The following is a 15,647-nucleotide window of genomic DNA, read 5'->3' as shown; positions in this document are numbered from 1 at the left end:
TTAAAAAATATCACTGACAACTGATTTTCAAAGGTTCAAAGCAATATTTCAAAAACTGCATTGTAAGGGTTTTTTTTAAAAAACACTTGTTAGACTTTCTTTACATTTCAACCAATAAAACTGATACTCTAAGAAAAAAAACTGAAAAAGTCTACTTTCTGTGACTGTCCCAGGCTCTTTAATCAGGAGCTCAGAAATCACATTAAGACTGAATGTGCTGACCAGTAGCACTTGGTGTTCTTGCATGCCTGACTGTCAATTATTTTGTGCATACACTGCAGTCATTGGGAAGCAACATACTGGAAAAGAGCAGTTGTGGGTTAATGTGAAAGCAGGACTTTCGAACTTACACCATGGTAATTAATAGGTCAGAATGAACAGTTTCTACCCATTTCTCATGAAGATGGCATTGAAAATGGTGTGCTTGCAAAGTCTCCCTGTGAAATCAGTGCAGAAGACGGATCAACTTCTCATGGGAATAAAAAAATACACCATCAACCATCAGTGCAGCACCAGAACCACTTAGCACATTGCAAATATGCCAATGTAAATATATTTCATGTGTTTCAGGGTGAGGGTTTTCTTTAATGGTGTGCAGTGGCAAAGTTTATTTACTGGCACTAAAAATGATTAGATTCACTATTATATCATCAGTAATTAAAACACGGAAATATCTGCCTAAAATATGTATAGGGCTCATTTTTGGCAGCTCAAATAGACTGAATTAGACAGTGGATTTTTTCATGTACAAATGTTTAATTTCATTATTTTTGAAGGCATCTTTGCTTTATAGCATTTCTAAGACTTAGAAATGCAAAATAAGTACGCAAAATAAACCTTGTGTGGTTTGTAACCGTAAATAGGCGTGGAACGACGTGCGTTTTGTCGCCATGGAAACTTCTGTCGTGGACAAGTATAAATCGTTGAACGAGCCTGCTTTAGCATTAGCCGACTTTAACCGCGAAAAACATTTTAATGATCCAGCGACGTCGTGAAGTTAACCATCTGAACTAGTGAGTAATTATTTCATATGATAATGGTGCTGCGACCTTTTTGTATTTAAAAGTAGTTTGAAGCATCGTCTTAGATTCACACATAGTACAGCATCCTGACTGAAACGTCTCCTTAGTCCTTACTTCCTGAATAAGTTAACAACTGGTGTGAAATAATGACTTGCAGGAGTTTTATTTGGCAAATGTGGAGCTAATTTACTTTTTTCCTCCACAACTTTAGGTGTTATAATATTCAGTTCTCAACATTTGCATGATATAAAAACGTGATTAAAACAAGTGCTTGATATTTCTATGTATTATTATCACTTGGATGGCCATACCTTGATTATGTGTTCTTTGTCTGTTTTTTTATTTATTTTATTTTATTTAAAAAATAACATAAAAATATCTTCTGATTCTTTTCTGGCAAAGATACATGACACAGTACATCCTTTGAAACAGGGAAATGAATATGTTTTGTATTACTGATCTAATGTACATACACAACAGGTGCCCTAACTGAGACAAGTGCAGGAGGAGAGGAGTCAAAACTATAAATATATAACACAGCCAATCTAAGTCAGGGAATGATGAATAATGTGTAATGTTAGAAGAAGTTGGGTTAAGGGGAATAAGGGGAATATAGATATGTAAGCATTAAGAAGAAATGTCAGCTAGCTTATGTATTAACTATACATTTTCAAGTCAGTAACTCTTGATTATCGCCTGGTATCTAGCCTTTAAGTCCCCATGGATTTACAGGAGCACTTAAAAGGCATGGATCAGTGTCTCTCTCGCAGAAAGGAGTGGCTTTACAGGCGGCTCCTTACTAACGCCTCGAAAGGTTTAACTTTCTCTGAAGATGTCATGTGGGAGATGGGACCGGATAACATCCCATACAGCAAAGCTAATTTCAGCTGGCTTTTCTGTGCATCCGGCCCATTGGCACCAAGCACCAGATCTAAGAGCAGAAAGCAAGGAGGAACAAAAGCTTTGCCAAACCACGCTCGACTCCGAGGCTCTGTGACTCCGCCTTTACCAGCTTTGTCACTGTTGCAACCTGTACATCACCATTCACTGACCACTAATGAGACTTTTATGACGGTGCCTGGCCAAAGAGATGGATCATTGGACTCAGGTAAAAGGATAGGTTTGAGAGGAGTCTTAAATGTGTACAGTGTAATTCCCTATCAGTTCCCTGCCATATTAGAGGAGGAAGAGCCGAGCAGGACAAGCAAGGGAGACGAGTCTGTGCTGAAGATGGTGACAAAGAATACTGCTCAGTGGATTGTCAGTCAGCAGATTCCTAGAGATTATAATTATAAAGCAAGACAGCAATCACTACTGAAAGATCAGTATAGGTCAGTCAGTGCTACCGATCTCGTAACAGATGTGTCCAAGGTTAAGGAGGAAGGTGGCTTCTACAGTGTGCCCAAAACCAGCACAGAGCCCAGAGCACTGCAGAGCAGCAAACCCGAGACACCGCTACCAGTTTATTACAGGCAAGTCAACATTGTTGTTCTTCTTTTATACAAGGAAAAAGAAACACTTTGACACATGGTGTTATAGGAAGATAATCCATGATGAGCTGGTGTGATTATGGCATAGTGTGAAGCTTTACAACCCTGAAGTGGATTATTTACTATAACAGCACATCCTGACCCGTATTATTTCTCTTATACTACCCCAATTGATCGTTTGCCAACAATAAAATAATTTACAATTATTAATGAATAACACATTATGCTTTTTATCTAAAATGTAATATTTGAATGAGAAGCTGTTTTGCATTATTAAGTATTAACACTATCAGTCTTTATTAACCAATCTGCAACATGTACATGATTTGGCCAAAAATGTGTGGACACCTTACCAGGCTTTCTCATTAGGCATCAGTATCCACCCTCTTGCACTGTTGTGGCTAAAGGAGCATAAATCCACACAGCCATGCTCCAAAATTTAATGGAAAGCCTTCCCAGAAGAGTGGAGGCTGCTATAGTAGCAAAGGGGACACAACTCAATATTTATGCCCATGGTTTGGAATGGGATGTGCAATGCTTGGGTGTCCACATACTTTTGGTCATGTAGTGTATATTTGTGTGAAATACAAAAAAAATCATTTAACTCTTCTCACAGGATACAAGGTTACAGTGTCTCACCAGTTTGCACAGATGAACAAAGTGGGATCAATAGGACGGCGAATGACGTGGCCATAAATCATATTGAGACCCCAAAGCTGCCTCGCCTACAGGACAGCCTGAACCCACATGCTGGAAAATATGTGTATCACACTGACAACAACTTTGAACTGGAACTCTACACAGGTATTAGATAGACCTGGCTTCCTAATAAATATAACTACAAGTCTGTGAATTATAGGTCCAGAAAAACTCTCAAATTCAACTCTGTTAGTGACACTGAATACGTTACTGTGCTGTGCTGTGCTGATGGTCTGCAGGACAACAGAGCAGTGGTATAGAAAAACCTTTACAGTTCATAAAACTTGAATCTAGGATCTCGGTAAAAGTCAGGGTGCAAGTCGCATAGAAAGACTGAGTGTTTAATTGACATTTAGGGATGGCCAAACAAGTGCATCAACCAGGCAGAAAGAATCAAGACCGCATCGTCATGGACAACAACTCAGAGTACCAAAAGAACCTCCAGGACATGTTTCCATGTGGCCCAGAAAGGTGGACAAATTTGCCATCAGCTGGCTTGCTAAGTCGGACTGAAGGTTGGTATTTTTGTGTGTGCATCCACAGTACACTTTTGTGAACATTTGCATGAAAAGCTACAAGTATATTATCATGGATGTAGCATATGTTAGTATGCCTTATATATGTTAGTATGCTTACCTGCTTTTTTTTTCCTTCAACAGAAATGGGTAGACTGGAGAAAGGAGTACGGCGATGGGTGGGTTTGCCCACCAAAGCTGACTATGCTACAGAGCTGGGGCTCAGACCTCCTGATTACAACAGACAAGACACAAAATTGCACAAACAGCCAATTCATTACAACCCCATGCCAGGGCTTTCTTCTCTCCGCTATGCAGTGGAGGGGTGGAGGAATGCCTGGAAAATCAGTGAGTTCCTGTACTTGCTTGCATTATGGTGTTCAGCAAATCAGCACTTTTCATTCAATCAACCCTTACTATAAAGGCTCAGAACGGTTAACATTAAAATTTGATTAATGCATATACAGTGAGGGAAAAAAGTATTTGATCCCCTGCTGATTTTGTACGTTTGACCACTGACAAAGAAATGATCAGTCTATAATTTTAATGGTAGATTTATTTGAACAGTGAGAGACAGAATAACAACAAGAAAATCCAGAAAAACGCATGTCAAAAATGTTATAAATTGATTTGCATTTTAATAAGGGAAATAAGTATTTGACCCCCTCTCAATCAGAAAGATTTCTGGCTCCCAGGCGTCTTTAAAACAGGTAGCAAGCTGAGATTAGGAGCACACTCTTAAAGGGAGTGCTCCTAATCTCAGCTTGTTACCTGTATAAAAGACACCTGTCCACAGAAGCAATCAATCAGTCAGATTCCAAACTCTCCACCATGGCCAAGACCAAAGAGCTCTCCAAGGATGTCAGGGACAAGATTGTAGACCTACACAAGTCTGGAATGGGCTACAAGACCATTGCCAAGCAGCTTGGTGAGAAGGTGACAACAGTTGGTGCGATTATTCGCAAATGGAAGAAACACAAAAGAACTGTCAATCTCCCTCGGCCTGGGGCTCCATGCAAGATCTCACCTCGTGGAGTTGCAGTGATCATGAGAACAGTGAGGAATCAGCCCAGAACTACACGGGAGAATCTTGTCAATGATCTCAAGGCAGCTGGGACCATAGTCACGAAGAAAACAATTGGTAACACACTACGCCGTGAAGGACTGAAATCCTGCAGCGCCCGCAAGGTCAACTCACCGTGTTTGGAGGAGGAGGAATGCTGCCTATGACCCCAAGAACACCATCCCCACCGTCAAACATGGAGGTGGAAACATTATGCTTTGGGGGTGTTTTTCTGCTAAGGGGACAGGACAACTTCACCGCATCAAAGGGACGATGGACGGGGCCATGTACTGTCAAATTTTGGGTGAGAACCTCCTTCCCTCAGCCAGGGCATTGAAAATGGGTCGTAGATGGGTATTCCAGCATGACAATGACTCAAAACACACGGCCAAGGCAACAAAGGAGTGGCTCAAGAAGAAGCACATTAAGGTCCTGGAGTGGCCTAGCCAGTCATCAGACCTTAATCCCATAGAAAATCTGTGGAGGGAGCTGAAGGTTCGAGTTGCCAAAAGTCAGCCTCAAAACCTTAATGACTTGGAGAAGATCTGCAAAGAGGAGTGGGACAAAATCCCTCCTGCGATGTGTGCAAACCTGGTGGCCAACTACAAGAAACGTCTGACCTCTGTGATTGCCAACAAGGGTTTTGCCACCAAGTACTAAGTCATGTTTTGCACAGGGGTCAAATACATATTTCCCTCATTAAAATGCAAATCAATTTATAACATTTTTGACATGCATTTTTCTGGATTTTTTTTGTTGTTATTCTGTCTCTCACTGTTCAAATAAATCTACCATTAAAATTATAGAATGATAATTTCTTTGTCAGTGGGCAAACGTACAAAATCAGCAGGGGATCAAATACTTTTTTCCCTCACTGTACCGTTTTGGGCGACGTGGAGGCACAGTGTAGAGGTGGGCGATATGACAAAAAAAATATCATCACATTTCTCAGACATTTCTACAATACACAATGTGTATCACAGTATGTATGTACAGTTAATGATTATTTAATATCTACACATTTTTATGTACTGTATATATATAAAAAAATTTTAAAACCACTGAAAATTAAAAAAATTAATAAAATTTTACATTTTAACATCCAATCAGCTGCTATCAATCAATTAGTAATTATGATAAAATATATGAAAACATATCACAATATCCATGATATCTCGGAAAAGTGTTTTGTGACATAATTTATCATGATATTGATATTATATCATCATATTGCCCAGCTCTAACATTGCTGCTTCACAGCTGTCCTTTCACCTCCCAAAAAACACGCCAGTAGGTAGAGAAGGTAGGTGGGAAGTAAATTACCTCTAAGTGTAAATGAACGTGTACGTATGATGATTTCCGCCTTGCGCTTATTGTGCCTGGGATAGACTCCTGATCCACCACAACATTTCTGAAGTGAAATTTACATACTGTCCTTCCAGAAACTAGCTGGCAGAGTGTCACAATTGAGGGTTTGAAGAAGGATCTCACTGACCTGCACTGCCAAGTGCGAGTGGCAGCTATTGCTACTTGTGCATCAGGAGCAGTTAATAGACCAGAAGTGGGTCCAGATCCAGATGAAACAGGTCTGGGTAATAAATGTGACCATGGCTGGTTGACTCAACAGAGGATATTTAATCACCTCTTTCCAAATACCTTTAAAAATACTTTGCCTCTATAATCATTGGTCAAGGTTTATTAGAAAAGTGCTATTTAAGAAATGTATGTATATAAATGTGTGTGTATACTATGTCTTGTAAATATAACAGAAATGTCTTAGACCTAATATATAATATATTTGGATGAATTCAACTGTTCAGTTTCTCTGTACACCAAATCACACATACTGTAGCATCATTCTTTGTTCTTCTGTTAGCTCAGTATGGTCAGAGCCATGAGGTAGAGGCAGTGCCTCCAGAACTGCAGCCCCTGCTTCTCATTGCCCTCGATGACCCAGTGAAGAGAGTTCAGCTGGCAGCCGCAGTGTGCCAGTATGCCATCGGTACACCCAATGCCCATGCACGGGATATACTGCGAAAAGCATTACAACGTGGTATGTAGAGCTGGGCAATATGACTAGACTAACAATGATTGTGACAAATTATGTCATAAGACAATTTTGTGAGTTATTCTGAGAAGCTGATTTTTTTTTTTTAAATCCCCCTTTTCAGTGTTAAATAATTTATTTAAAAGTAAAAGGATAATTGAACTCACTGTTTTGCTGTTAGTTTGTTAACAAACTTGTATATCAAGATACATATCATGCATCATAAAAATGCCTTCAAGTATTGTGATTTTTTTTTTGTCATATCAACCAGACACCCCTAAATAACCATGGCACAGTACTGAATAGTACTGTACATGTAATTAAGTGTTTGAGGATGAAATTATTACAAAAAACTTTATTAAAAACACAAAACTTTTATAAAATAAAACATTTTATTATACACAACTAAATTGACATGTTACTACATGTTCACATATAACTGAGTGAACCTGACATTATATTTCCATGTGTGCCTTTCTGACTGGGTCCATTTGTCTGGTTTCACAGATTCCTCAGGAACAGGGGTAGATGGCTGGGTTGCAGCTCAGTGTTTAGCGATAGAAGGGGAGGCCAGTCAAACTGTCATAGAAAGATTACTCTCCCAGCTCTTTCTCAGCAAGGCTCCATCAGACCAAGAACAGGCTACAACCCTACTAGCCAGCATTAGTAGCAAGACTGTGAGTGAGTTTATGTGGTCTTTTCAGGTGTACACTGGATATAAAAATTCTACACACCACTGTTAAAATTGCAGGTTTTTGGGAGGTAAAAAATGAAACCAAGATAAATAATGTCAGATCTTTTTCCACCTTTAATGTGATATAGCAATCAACAAAATTCAAGGGAAAAACAAATGGAAACATTTTAAGAAAAGAAAAACAGAAGAACTACAATAACTTGGTTGCACAAGCATGCACACCCCATAACTAATACTTTGTTAAAGCACCTTTCACTTGTAATACAGCACTCAATCTTTTTGTGTAAGAGTCTACCGATTCAGCACATTCTCCATCCATTCATCTTCTGTACCGCATATCCTACACAGGGTCGCAGGGAGCCTGGGGCCTATCCCAGGGAAGTCAGGGAATGCTAATCAGCATACAGTGCAAGTCTTTGGACTGTGGGAGGAAACTGGAATACCTGAAGGAAACCCCCGAAGCACAGGGAGAGCATGCAAACTCCAGGCTCGAAGGGCAAAGGCGGGAATCGAACCCCCAACCCGGGAAGTGCGAGGCAATCGTACTAAACACTGAGTCACTGTCGGCACATCTTGATTTGGCCATTTTATTCCACTGTTACTTGCAAAAAAAAATTCTGGGCTCTAAATAAGCCGTTCCTTTGTTAACTTAAATTGGTGCTTTGGGTTATTATCATGCTGGAAGGGGAAATGTTTCTTCATCTTCAGATGCCTAACACAGGCCTGCACGTTTTGTGCCAAAATTGATAGGTATTTGAAGTAACCTCCATCTTGATTAGTGCCTCAGCTGAGGAGTATGAGCATGATAGCATGATTCTGCCACAACCATGCTTCACTGTGGTTATGGTGTTCTTTGGGTGATGAGCTGTCTTATTTTTGCAATAAAAATATCTTAAAATAAATTATGCCAAAAAGTTCTATCTTGGTGTCATCAGATCATAACACATTTTGAAATGTGGTTTGGGGTGATTTAGGGAGGCTTGGATTTTTATTTATTTTATGTTTGTGAGAATGGGCTTCAGTCTAGCTATGGCTACCCCATGATGATGTCAAGAAAATCCTACAGAAACAGCTTGTCTTTATTCATCAGAGTCACTTAATTAATGACAGGTGTATGATAATTAACACAAGTTGAATATAACTGGTTAATTCTGAGCATAGTCACATGCCCCATTATAAAAAGGTGTGCAAACTGATTATTAGAAGTCTTTTTCCTCTTTTTCTTCCTAAAACGTTTCTCACATGAATTTTGTCGGTTGCTATATAAAATTAAAGTTGGAAAAGAGATCTGATATGATTTTTCTTGGTTTAATCGGTCCTGCAATTTTTTAAAAGGGGTGTGTATTTATTTTTTTTTATATATGCACTGACCTGCACCTTTTATTTTATGAATGTATTCTACTGCATTGAAGCCCTGCATACTGTTCTGTGTTGCACCATTGTCCTGAAGAAATGCCATTTTGTTCCAATAAATAACTAGCTATATAGAGGAATGACAAAAACTCACTTGATTTGACTTAAAACAGGGTTTTTGTCCATTTTCATTTTTTAATCTCAATCTTGTTCTGTCTAGATGTTTCCAAATTGAAACATACTTTTTGGGTGTCACTTTTGTTTTTTTTTACATGAAATTCTAACCAAAAGGACATAAACTGCTTCTCTTCAGATTCTAGTGCGCTCATTGCTGGGAGAGGAATTGAACTGTGCTGACTGGACAAACCGAGTTCTGGCCTGCAAAACAATCTCCGAGCTCAAATGCCCAATCAACAAAGTACTATCTAACTCACACCAAACATGTGCTTAACTTGAATGCTTCACAAATACTGTGCAGTAAACAAAGATTTAAAAATGATTTGTGATTATTGGTCTTCTAAAGGATCTGACCAACAAGTTGCTGTACCTGATGTGGAATGACTGGAGTGGTTTGGTGCGTCAGGCAGCAGCACAGACTCTAGGCAAACTGGGCTTGGGCAGTGACATACACAACGAGCTGAGGTATCAGACTCTCGGGACAGAAAAAAACCTGCATAGCCACAGATTATTGTATTCCCACCATGCTTGATGTTGGTTTAATTTGTTTTCAAATATAATTTATTCTCTTGGCAGTGTCAAACTACATGAGGGTCCAACGCATTTGCGGGTGGAGGCATTGGTCCTTATTGGTCAGCTGAAGATAATGACAGCCAAGCTGCTGCCCAGTTTCTTGTGCTGCCTGAATGATGAATTTGATGTTGTACGCAGGCAGGCCTGTTCAACTGCTGCCTCTCTCATGCTCAAAGATGAGATGGTGAGGCCACGAGGCTTATCATTCCCCACTGAGCAACAAGATGGAGGGACACATAGTAAATAAAGCTGGATGAATAAGAGAATGTTCTGGGCAAGGGCAATGTTTTACAATTTGAAAGTTGCTTTTTTCTTTCTTTCTCAGATCCAAAATCAACTGTTTCAGTTAATGCAGAATGACTCATCGTGTGATGTGAAGGTGGCAGCAATAAATGGTGAGCTCGATTCAGGTAGCACAGACCTCACTTCATACCGAAGTCTATATGTAGTACATATTATGAAAGTTTTTTTTTCCTCTAAGACTTATAGGGGGAAAAATATTGCTTAGAACCTTTTTCCAACCATTTAAAAATGGTGCTGATAATAAACCTAGTAATGACCATTAGCTTTACACAAATCAATCTGACTGCGCCCAAATGATTTTCACTCTTATTTCTGTTGGACATTACCGAGTACTCAAGCCATTCTACATTGGTTGCTTGTGCTGGTTTCCATGGTTTCACTGGTAGTGCCAGGCTAGTGTGATATCCACACAAGCTAGCTACAGTGAGCACAGGATAATTCTTGAATATTTTATGCAGCACTGGGAAAGATCGGTTGGCTGACACCTACGCTCCAGGGGCTTTTACTGTGGGCGCTACAATATGAGGAGGAGCCCAGTGTGCGCATTGCTGCCTGTGAGGCCCTGAAGATCTTAGGGGTGAAAGGTCCTGAGCTACAGAATCTTCTGCAGGAACGCTTTGTCTTGGAAGCCAATGCTCAAGTTCATAGGTCTGAACTGTAAATAAATTGCAGAACATAAAGAAGCATAGGACTTGCAGGGAATTCTGTCAGGAAAGTAGCATGTAACAAAAATATTAACTAAAATATAAGCTAAACCCTAGCAGACGTACTAAGTGTCTAGCACATCAGTGTAAAACAGATACAAGTATATTCTTATATTTATTCATTTGTATCAGTTTGTTATAACACGAACACTGGTTATATGAACATTTCATTTCTTATTACAAAGGCACATTGAGGATCTGAAGAAACACTATGGCTACAGCCTAGACAAGGGCATGGACCACATGATAACAGAGCAGGTAAGTGTACTGCATATCAGTTTGTTAGGTTTGACACTTGAGGTCCTTCTTGCTATACAAGAAGGCTTCTTGTGCATATGCATAATTTTGAGCTCAGTCCATGTTCCTCTTGCTCTGCTGGTATGTAGGTACAAAAGCTCTGCACAAAGAGTAATATCACCGCTAAATTGCTGCTAATAGAGGACCAGAAACAGCAAGCGCAGAGGAAGATCCTAAGGAAAGAGAGCCAGCCAGAACCCACAGTCATGTCTGCACTAATTCAGGAAAGATTCAGAGGTTGGAAGACCCTGGAAGTTATTTGTTTCACCATTCCTATCTGTCATAGCTATCCATCATATGTGTGGCATGTATCTCTATCTGTCTGTCTATCCACCGATCAGCCATAACATTAAAACCACCTGGCTAATATTGTGTAGGTCCTCTTTGTGCCACCAAAACACATGATGTAAAAGAAAACGTGATTCATCAAACCAGGCGACCTTCTTCCATTGCTCTATGGTCCAGTTCTGATGTTCACGTGCCCATAGTAGGCACTTTCAGCAGTGGTCAGGGGTCAGCATGGGCACTCTGACTGGTCTGCAGCTACACAGCCCCATAAGCAGCAAGCTGCAATGCGCTGTGTTCTGACACGTTTCATAGCATTAACTTCTTTCAGCAATTTGTGCTACAGTAGCTCTTCTAGAACCAGAGGGGCTAGCCTTCACTCCCCAAGCACATCAGTGAGCCTTGGGCACCTATGACCCTATCGCTGGTTCACTGGTTGTCCTTCTTTGGACCACTTTTGGTAGGTACTAACCACTGCATATCACGAACATCCCACAAGACCTGCAATTTTGGAGATGCTCTGACCCAGTTGCTTAGATATCACAATCTGGCCCTTGTCAAAGTCACTCAGATCCTTACACTTGCCTATTTTTCCTGCTTCCAACATATCAACTAAAAGAACTGACTGTTCACTTGCTGCCTAATATATCCCAGCCCTTGACAGGTGCCACTGTAACAAGATAATCAATGTTATTTACTTCACCTGTGAGTGGTTTTTAATGTTATGGCTGATTGGGGTGTTGTAAATGAATGTGTGAGAGAGACAGAGATTTAGGCATGTATATTTATTTATATTGCAGACACACTCATCAACGAAGAACTGATCAGCAGATGGTCCAGACAGTCAGGTATTATATCAGTTTACAAGATCTTTGAGATGTATGTAATTAATTATGGTGGTAAGCATGCCTATTCATAGTTTGGCCCATAACAAGCCCATCTTTGTAATAAGAAGTGTCATTTATTGATGCATTAAGGAACAAAAGTAAACCTCTCATACATAAAATATTTACAGAGACTGTGTATATTACTGTTTTTTTCTGTTCTTCTCCAATACCTGTCTTTAGATTTCAGTAACTATTTATACCAGAAGTTCCCTTGACACTCAAAAGGAACCACGAGCCAACGGTGGTCATACCGCTCCTACTGAAGAGTACTGACAGATTGTAAATAAAGCAATGATTACTGAATTACAGTTTTAATGTGATTATATTGTGACAGCCGCAGTTTACCATTTTCTCAGCTGGACATATTGTCCTTTGGCTTGCCACTCCGCTGAAGAACTTGCCTCGTCAGACTCTCCACCTCTGTGACTTGAGCCAGGAGCTGAGTCATGCCATTATTCTGATTAAGAGATAAAAATAGAGATGTAAAGGGTCTGTATACATAAAATTCTGGTAACAATATGGTCAGTTGAAGACAGTTAAGATGAGAGCCTTCTGAAGCGTGAGATGTTTGACTGTATGTTAGGAGTTTCCTGGAGGTCCACAAAGGTTTGTGTTCCTCTTCTAACACACCAAACTTAGCCGATAAAGCCTTTCTACTAAGCTGATCAGGTGTGTCAAATGAAGCTGAATACTAAACGCTGTGCTATGGACTTCTAGGTATGAAGTCTGACATCCCTGGTGTTTCTCTATTAGAGATCCAAGTAGAATTCCTTAAAAAATGTATTTTCCAAAAACCTTTAAGAAACATTTTTTCCTTGAGAGTCAAACTTCTACCCTTTTTGATTTATATTCTCTTTGTCTGAATAACAAACACATATTTGGAGTTAAATTTTCAGCTCAGTTCAATTTCAGCAAACGCAGTCAGTCCGTACAACAGGAAAGAGAGTTATTTTTGCAATTGTTGTGGCCAAAAATGCTTGACATTTTTCAAAATTTGTGATACAATTTGCTGAGATTTTTTAATTTTTTTGCGGGAAACTACTTGAATTGGTGAAATTGCAATCGCACGAAATTGTGTAGCTCCATCTGTCACAGTGATGTTTGTTGTTGAGACCTTTTAGCTGTTCGACGCACGTAAATCGAAGAGGGCTTTGGCTGAATGTCCAATGTGATAATGTCACATGACGCATCGTGACCCAAATTTGTGGCAACTTTGAAAAAGTTTGCTTGATTTCGTATTCATTTCTGTGCTCGCAAAATCCTGGAGGGACTGACTGACTTGCAAATAATCATACTTAAATAAAAATAAAAATCCATGCTGAAAATGAACATTCTACTCTACCAAGGCAGTAAAACAACCTGTGTTATTCAACATCTTAATTTTATTTATGCAACATGAAAACCTATGCTTGCATCCTAACCCTGCGTTTCCAAACCTTTTTTCTGTCATGGCACCCTTTGAAAATGTTAAAAAATTTGTGGCACCCTACACAAACACACTAATGCTTGACAGCGTTAGCTACATGAAGATGAAGTTGATGGTCCAGAAGCATCTGGAGCTTTTCTTTTAAGAAATCTGTCCATATTCTTTTGCACTACATTGACGTGTTGCTGACTTGTCAGTGGGGGGGGGGGGACTTATTATTTTTTTTATACATATAATTTTTTATTATTAGTAGTAGTAGTAGTAGTATTATTATGCATGTGTGTCATTTCAGACATCAGACATTTATCATATATATTAAATGTTTTATACACATTTTAGCATTTTAGAAATGTTTTATTTTAGAAATATAAAATTTTTATATGGCACCTCAACTCTCATCAGAGGTCACCCCTGCTCTCATCAGATGGCACCCCTGTTGGGAAACACTGCCCTAACCTATACACTGATAGCTAGAAATTTAATATAAAATTCGTACTCGCAATGTATACATGTAAAACAGAAAAGGCCCAACCAATAAACATGCCAATAAACAAGTCGTAAGAGGTTACATTTTAGTGGTGCTACATCATGTGTAAGCATTAATGGTACTTACCAGATTACGCATAGATTCATCAGTTGTTGGAATTGAGTGAACCATCTTCGTTTTCATTTCCAAAGTCTCTATGAACTCAACCACCATTGCCATGAGTGTAACCACATATCTGTGATAAAACAGATATTTGCAGCCAATGTTTGTAGCATTGGGGTAAAATACACTTACTGAAACGTTTCTAAATCAGCATCAGAACATCATATAAGCCCAGTACACTGACTGAAACTCTCTTACCGATGAAGATCAGCCTGTATAGGCAGGTTCTGCTGGCAAAGAGGTTTCATAAGCCTTTGGCGCAAACTTGTCTGTTCTCTCAGCATTTCCTGAAGATGAGACGTGAATTGCTGCACGGATGCAAATCTCTGACCTGTATTTTAAAAAATAAATAAATCAAACTTGAGTTTTAATACCCTAATACAGAATGAGTGAACGCAAAAAGGTATCGCACAGTACTTACTTAGATAATAACTGTGAGTAACATCTGCACTGTTTTTCTCAAGTCTTAGCAACTCCAAGTCCAAGCTCACCTGAAATGCATACAGTTATGACATACCTTGTGCTACAACTAACTTCAGGAGTATGAACACATAATATATACTGAAGCAAGATATAATATGTCATGCTTTCCAACCTGGTCAATCTCTTGTTTGATTTTATTCAGTTGCTCAATTTCAAGCAGACGAGAGGAAAATATCTCTGGCCCTCGTGGTACATCATCAAGCTCTTTCTGTAAACAAACAAACAAAAAGAGATGTGTCAACATCTCTAAATAATAATAATAAAAAAGGTTCACATCAGAGTATACATATTAATGCCATCTGCTCACCTGAGACATTGTGCCTGAGGCTACACATCTCGCCAGGACCTTCTCTGCTGGAGAGACTGAGTGAGGATTTAGTTCCCAAGTATCCATGAAGGAAGAATCTGACCTGCGTTTTAGTATCCGAGGCTGGAAGCGGACAGGTTGATATAATCCAATGCCTGTAGCAAACTACAAGCCAAACTAGCTAGCTTGCTAACTTAAATACCACTATGTGGTAAATACCACTTTATTCGCAACACAGTAAAGATTTACTTTTCTCCCTCCCTCTAGAGCACGTCTTCAGTGCCACCAGCCACTGTTTATAGTTTAAATTACTTTAAAACAACACCAACAAAATAAACTTACTCAGACCCGAAGCGTCTGTTAGACAAAGTGGAATTTTGAATAAACCCGCCTCTTTAGGTGTGTTCAAAATGTCCAATCTGCGCAGCACATATCTCACTCAGGACTATTCGGAGACATCCGGCATCATTTCTGCAGTTCTCCAAACCCAGAGTTGATCATTTATCCACAGTAAAGTGATTTTACATTAATTACACGGGCTACATTAATGAGAGATGTGTTGTGTGAGCTGTGTGAAGCGAATCTGCGCAGTACACACCTCTGGAGACATTTCCTTGCTCCTCTAGATCCCGTAAAACATATAGTAAACAGACCTCCTTTTTTATTTATTTAT

The 15,647-nt window shown here is 39.4% G+C and overlaps 2 protein-coding genes across 7 annotated transcripts; one reads left to right on the top strand and one right to left on the bottom strand.

Annotated features, from left to right (window-relative positions):
* The first annotated feature begins 893 nt into the window (after window positions 1–893).
* heatr4 (HEAT repeat containing 4) lies at window positions 894–12,410 on the top strand. 5 transcript variants are annotated; one of them, XR_008386809.1, is made up of 17 exons: window positions 894–1,013; window positions 1,730–2,494; window positions 3,129–3,316; window positions 3,568–3,726; window positions 3,871–4,074; window positions 6,232–6,375; window positions 6,666–6,842; window positions 7,344–7,513; window positions 9,197–9,301; window positions 9,407–9,525; window positions 9,637–9,817; window positions 9,959–10,028; window positions 10,395–10,584; window positions 10,826–10,898; window positions 11,027–11,682; window positions 12,023–12,070; window positions 12,290–12,379. XR_008386809.1 is itself a non-coding variant. In XM_053633256.1 (17 exons), exons 2-17 carry the CDS (start codon window positions 1,743–1,745, stop codon window positions 12,322–12,324), a joined length of 2,763 nt encoding a protein of 920 aa, XP_053489231.1. In that variant the 5' UTR covers window positions 894–1,013; window positions 1,730–1,742; the 3' UTR covers window positions 12,325–12,410. The 5 variants fall into 5 exon arrangements, 3 of the variants coding, with proteins under 3 accessions (XP_053489231.1, XP_053489230.1, XP_053489232.1); XM_053633256.1 differs by having other exon boundaries at window positions 11,027–11,174; window positions 12,290–12,410; XR_008386810.1 differs by lacking the exons at window positions 12,023–12,070; window positions 12,290–12,379 and adding an exon at window positions 11,842–11,978.
* haus2 (HAUS augmin like complex subunit 2) lies at window positions 11,993–15,642 on the bottom strand. 2 transcript variants are annotated; one of them, XM_053633261.1, is made up of 7 exons: window positions 15,317–15,642; window positions 14,975–15,097; window positions 14,780–14,875; window positions 14,606–14,675; window positions 14,383–14,515; window positions 14,149–14,257; window positions 11,993–12,566 (listed from the first exon to the last, which is right to left on the bottom strand). In XM_053633261.1, exons 2-7 carry the CDS (start codon window positions 15,059–15,061, stop codon window positions 12,462–12,464), a joined length of 600 nt encoding a protein of 199 aa, XP_053489236.1. In that variant the 5' UTR covers window positions 15,062–15,097; window positions 15,317–15,642; the 3' UTR covers window positions 11,993–12,461. The 2 variants fall into 2 exon arrangements, with proteins under 2 accessions (XP_053489236.1, XP_053489235.1); XM_053633260.1 differs by having other exon boundaries at window positions 14,975–15,642.
* Window positions 15,643–15,647: the final 5 nt, after the last annotated feature.

The sequence above is a fragment of the Ictalurus furcatus genome, chromosome 9 (genome assembly GCF_023375685.1).
Source record: "Ictalurus furcatus strain D&B chromosome 9, Billie_1.0, whole genome shotgun sequence".
Classification (NCBI taxonomy): Eukaryota; Metazoa; Chordata; class Actinopteri; order Siluriformes; family Ictaluridae; genus Ictalurus; species Ictalurus furcatus.
Note: the sequence above shows the minus strand (reverse complement) of the source record. Positions and strands in the feature narration are given on the sequence as shown.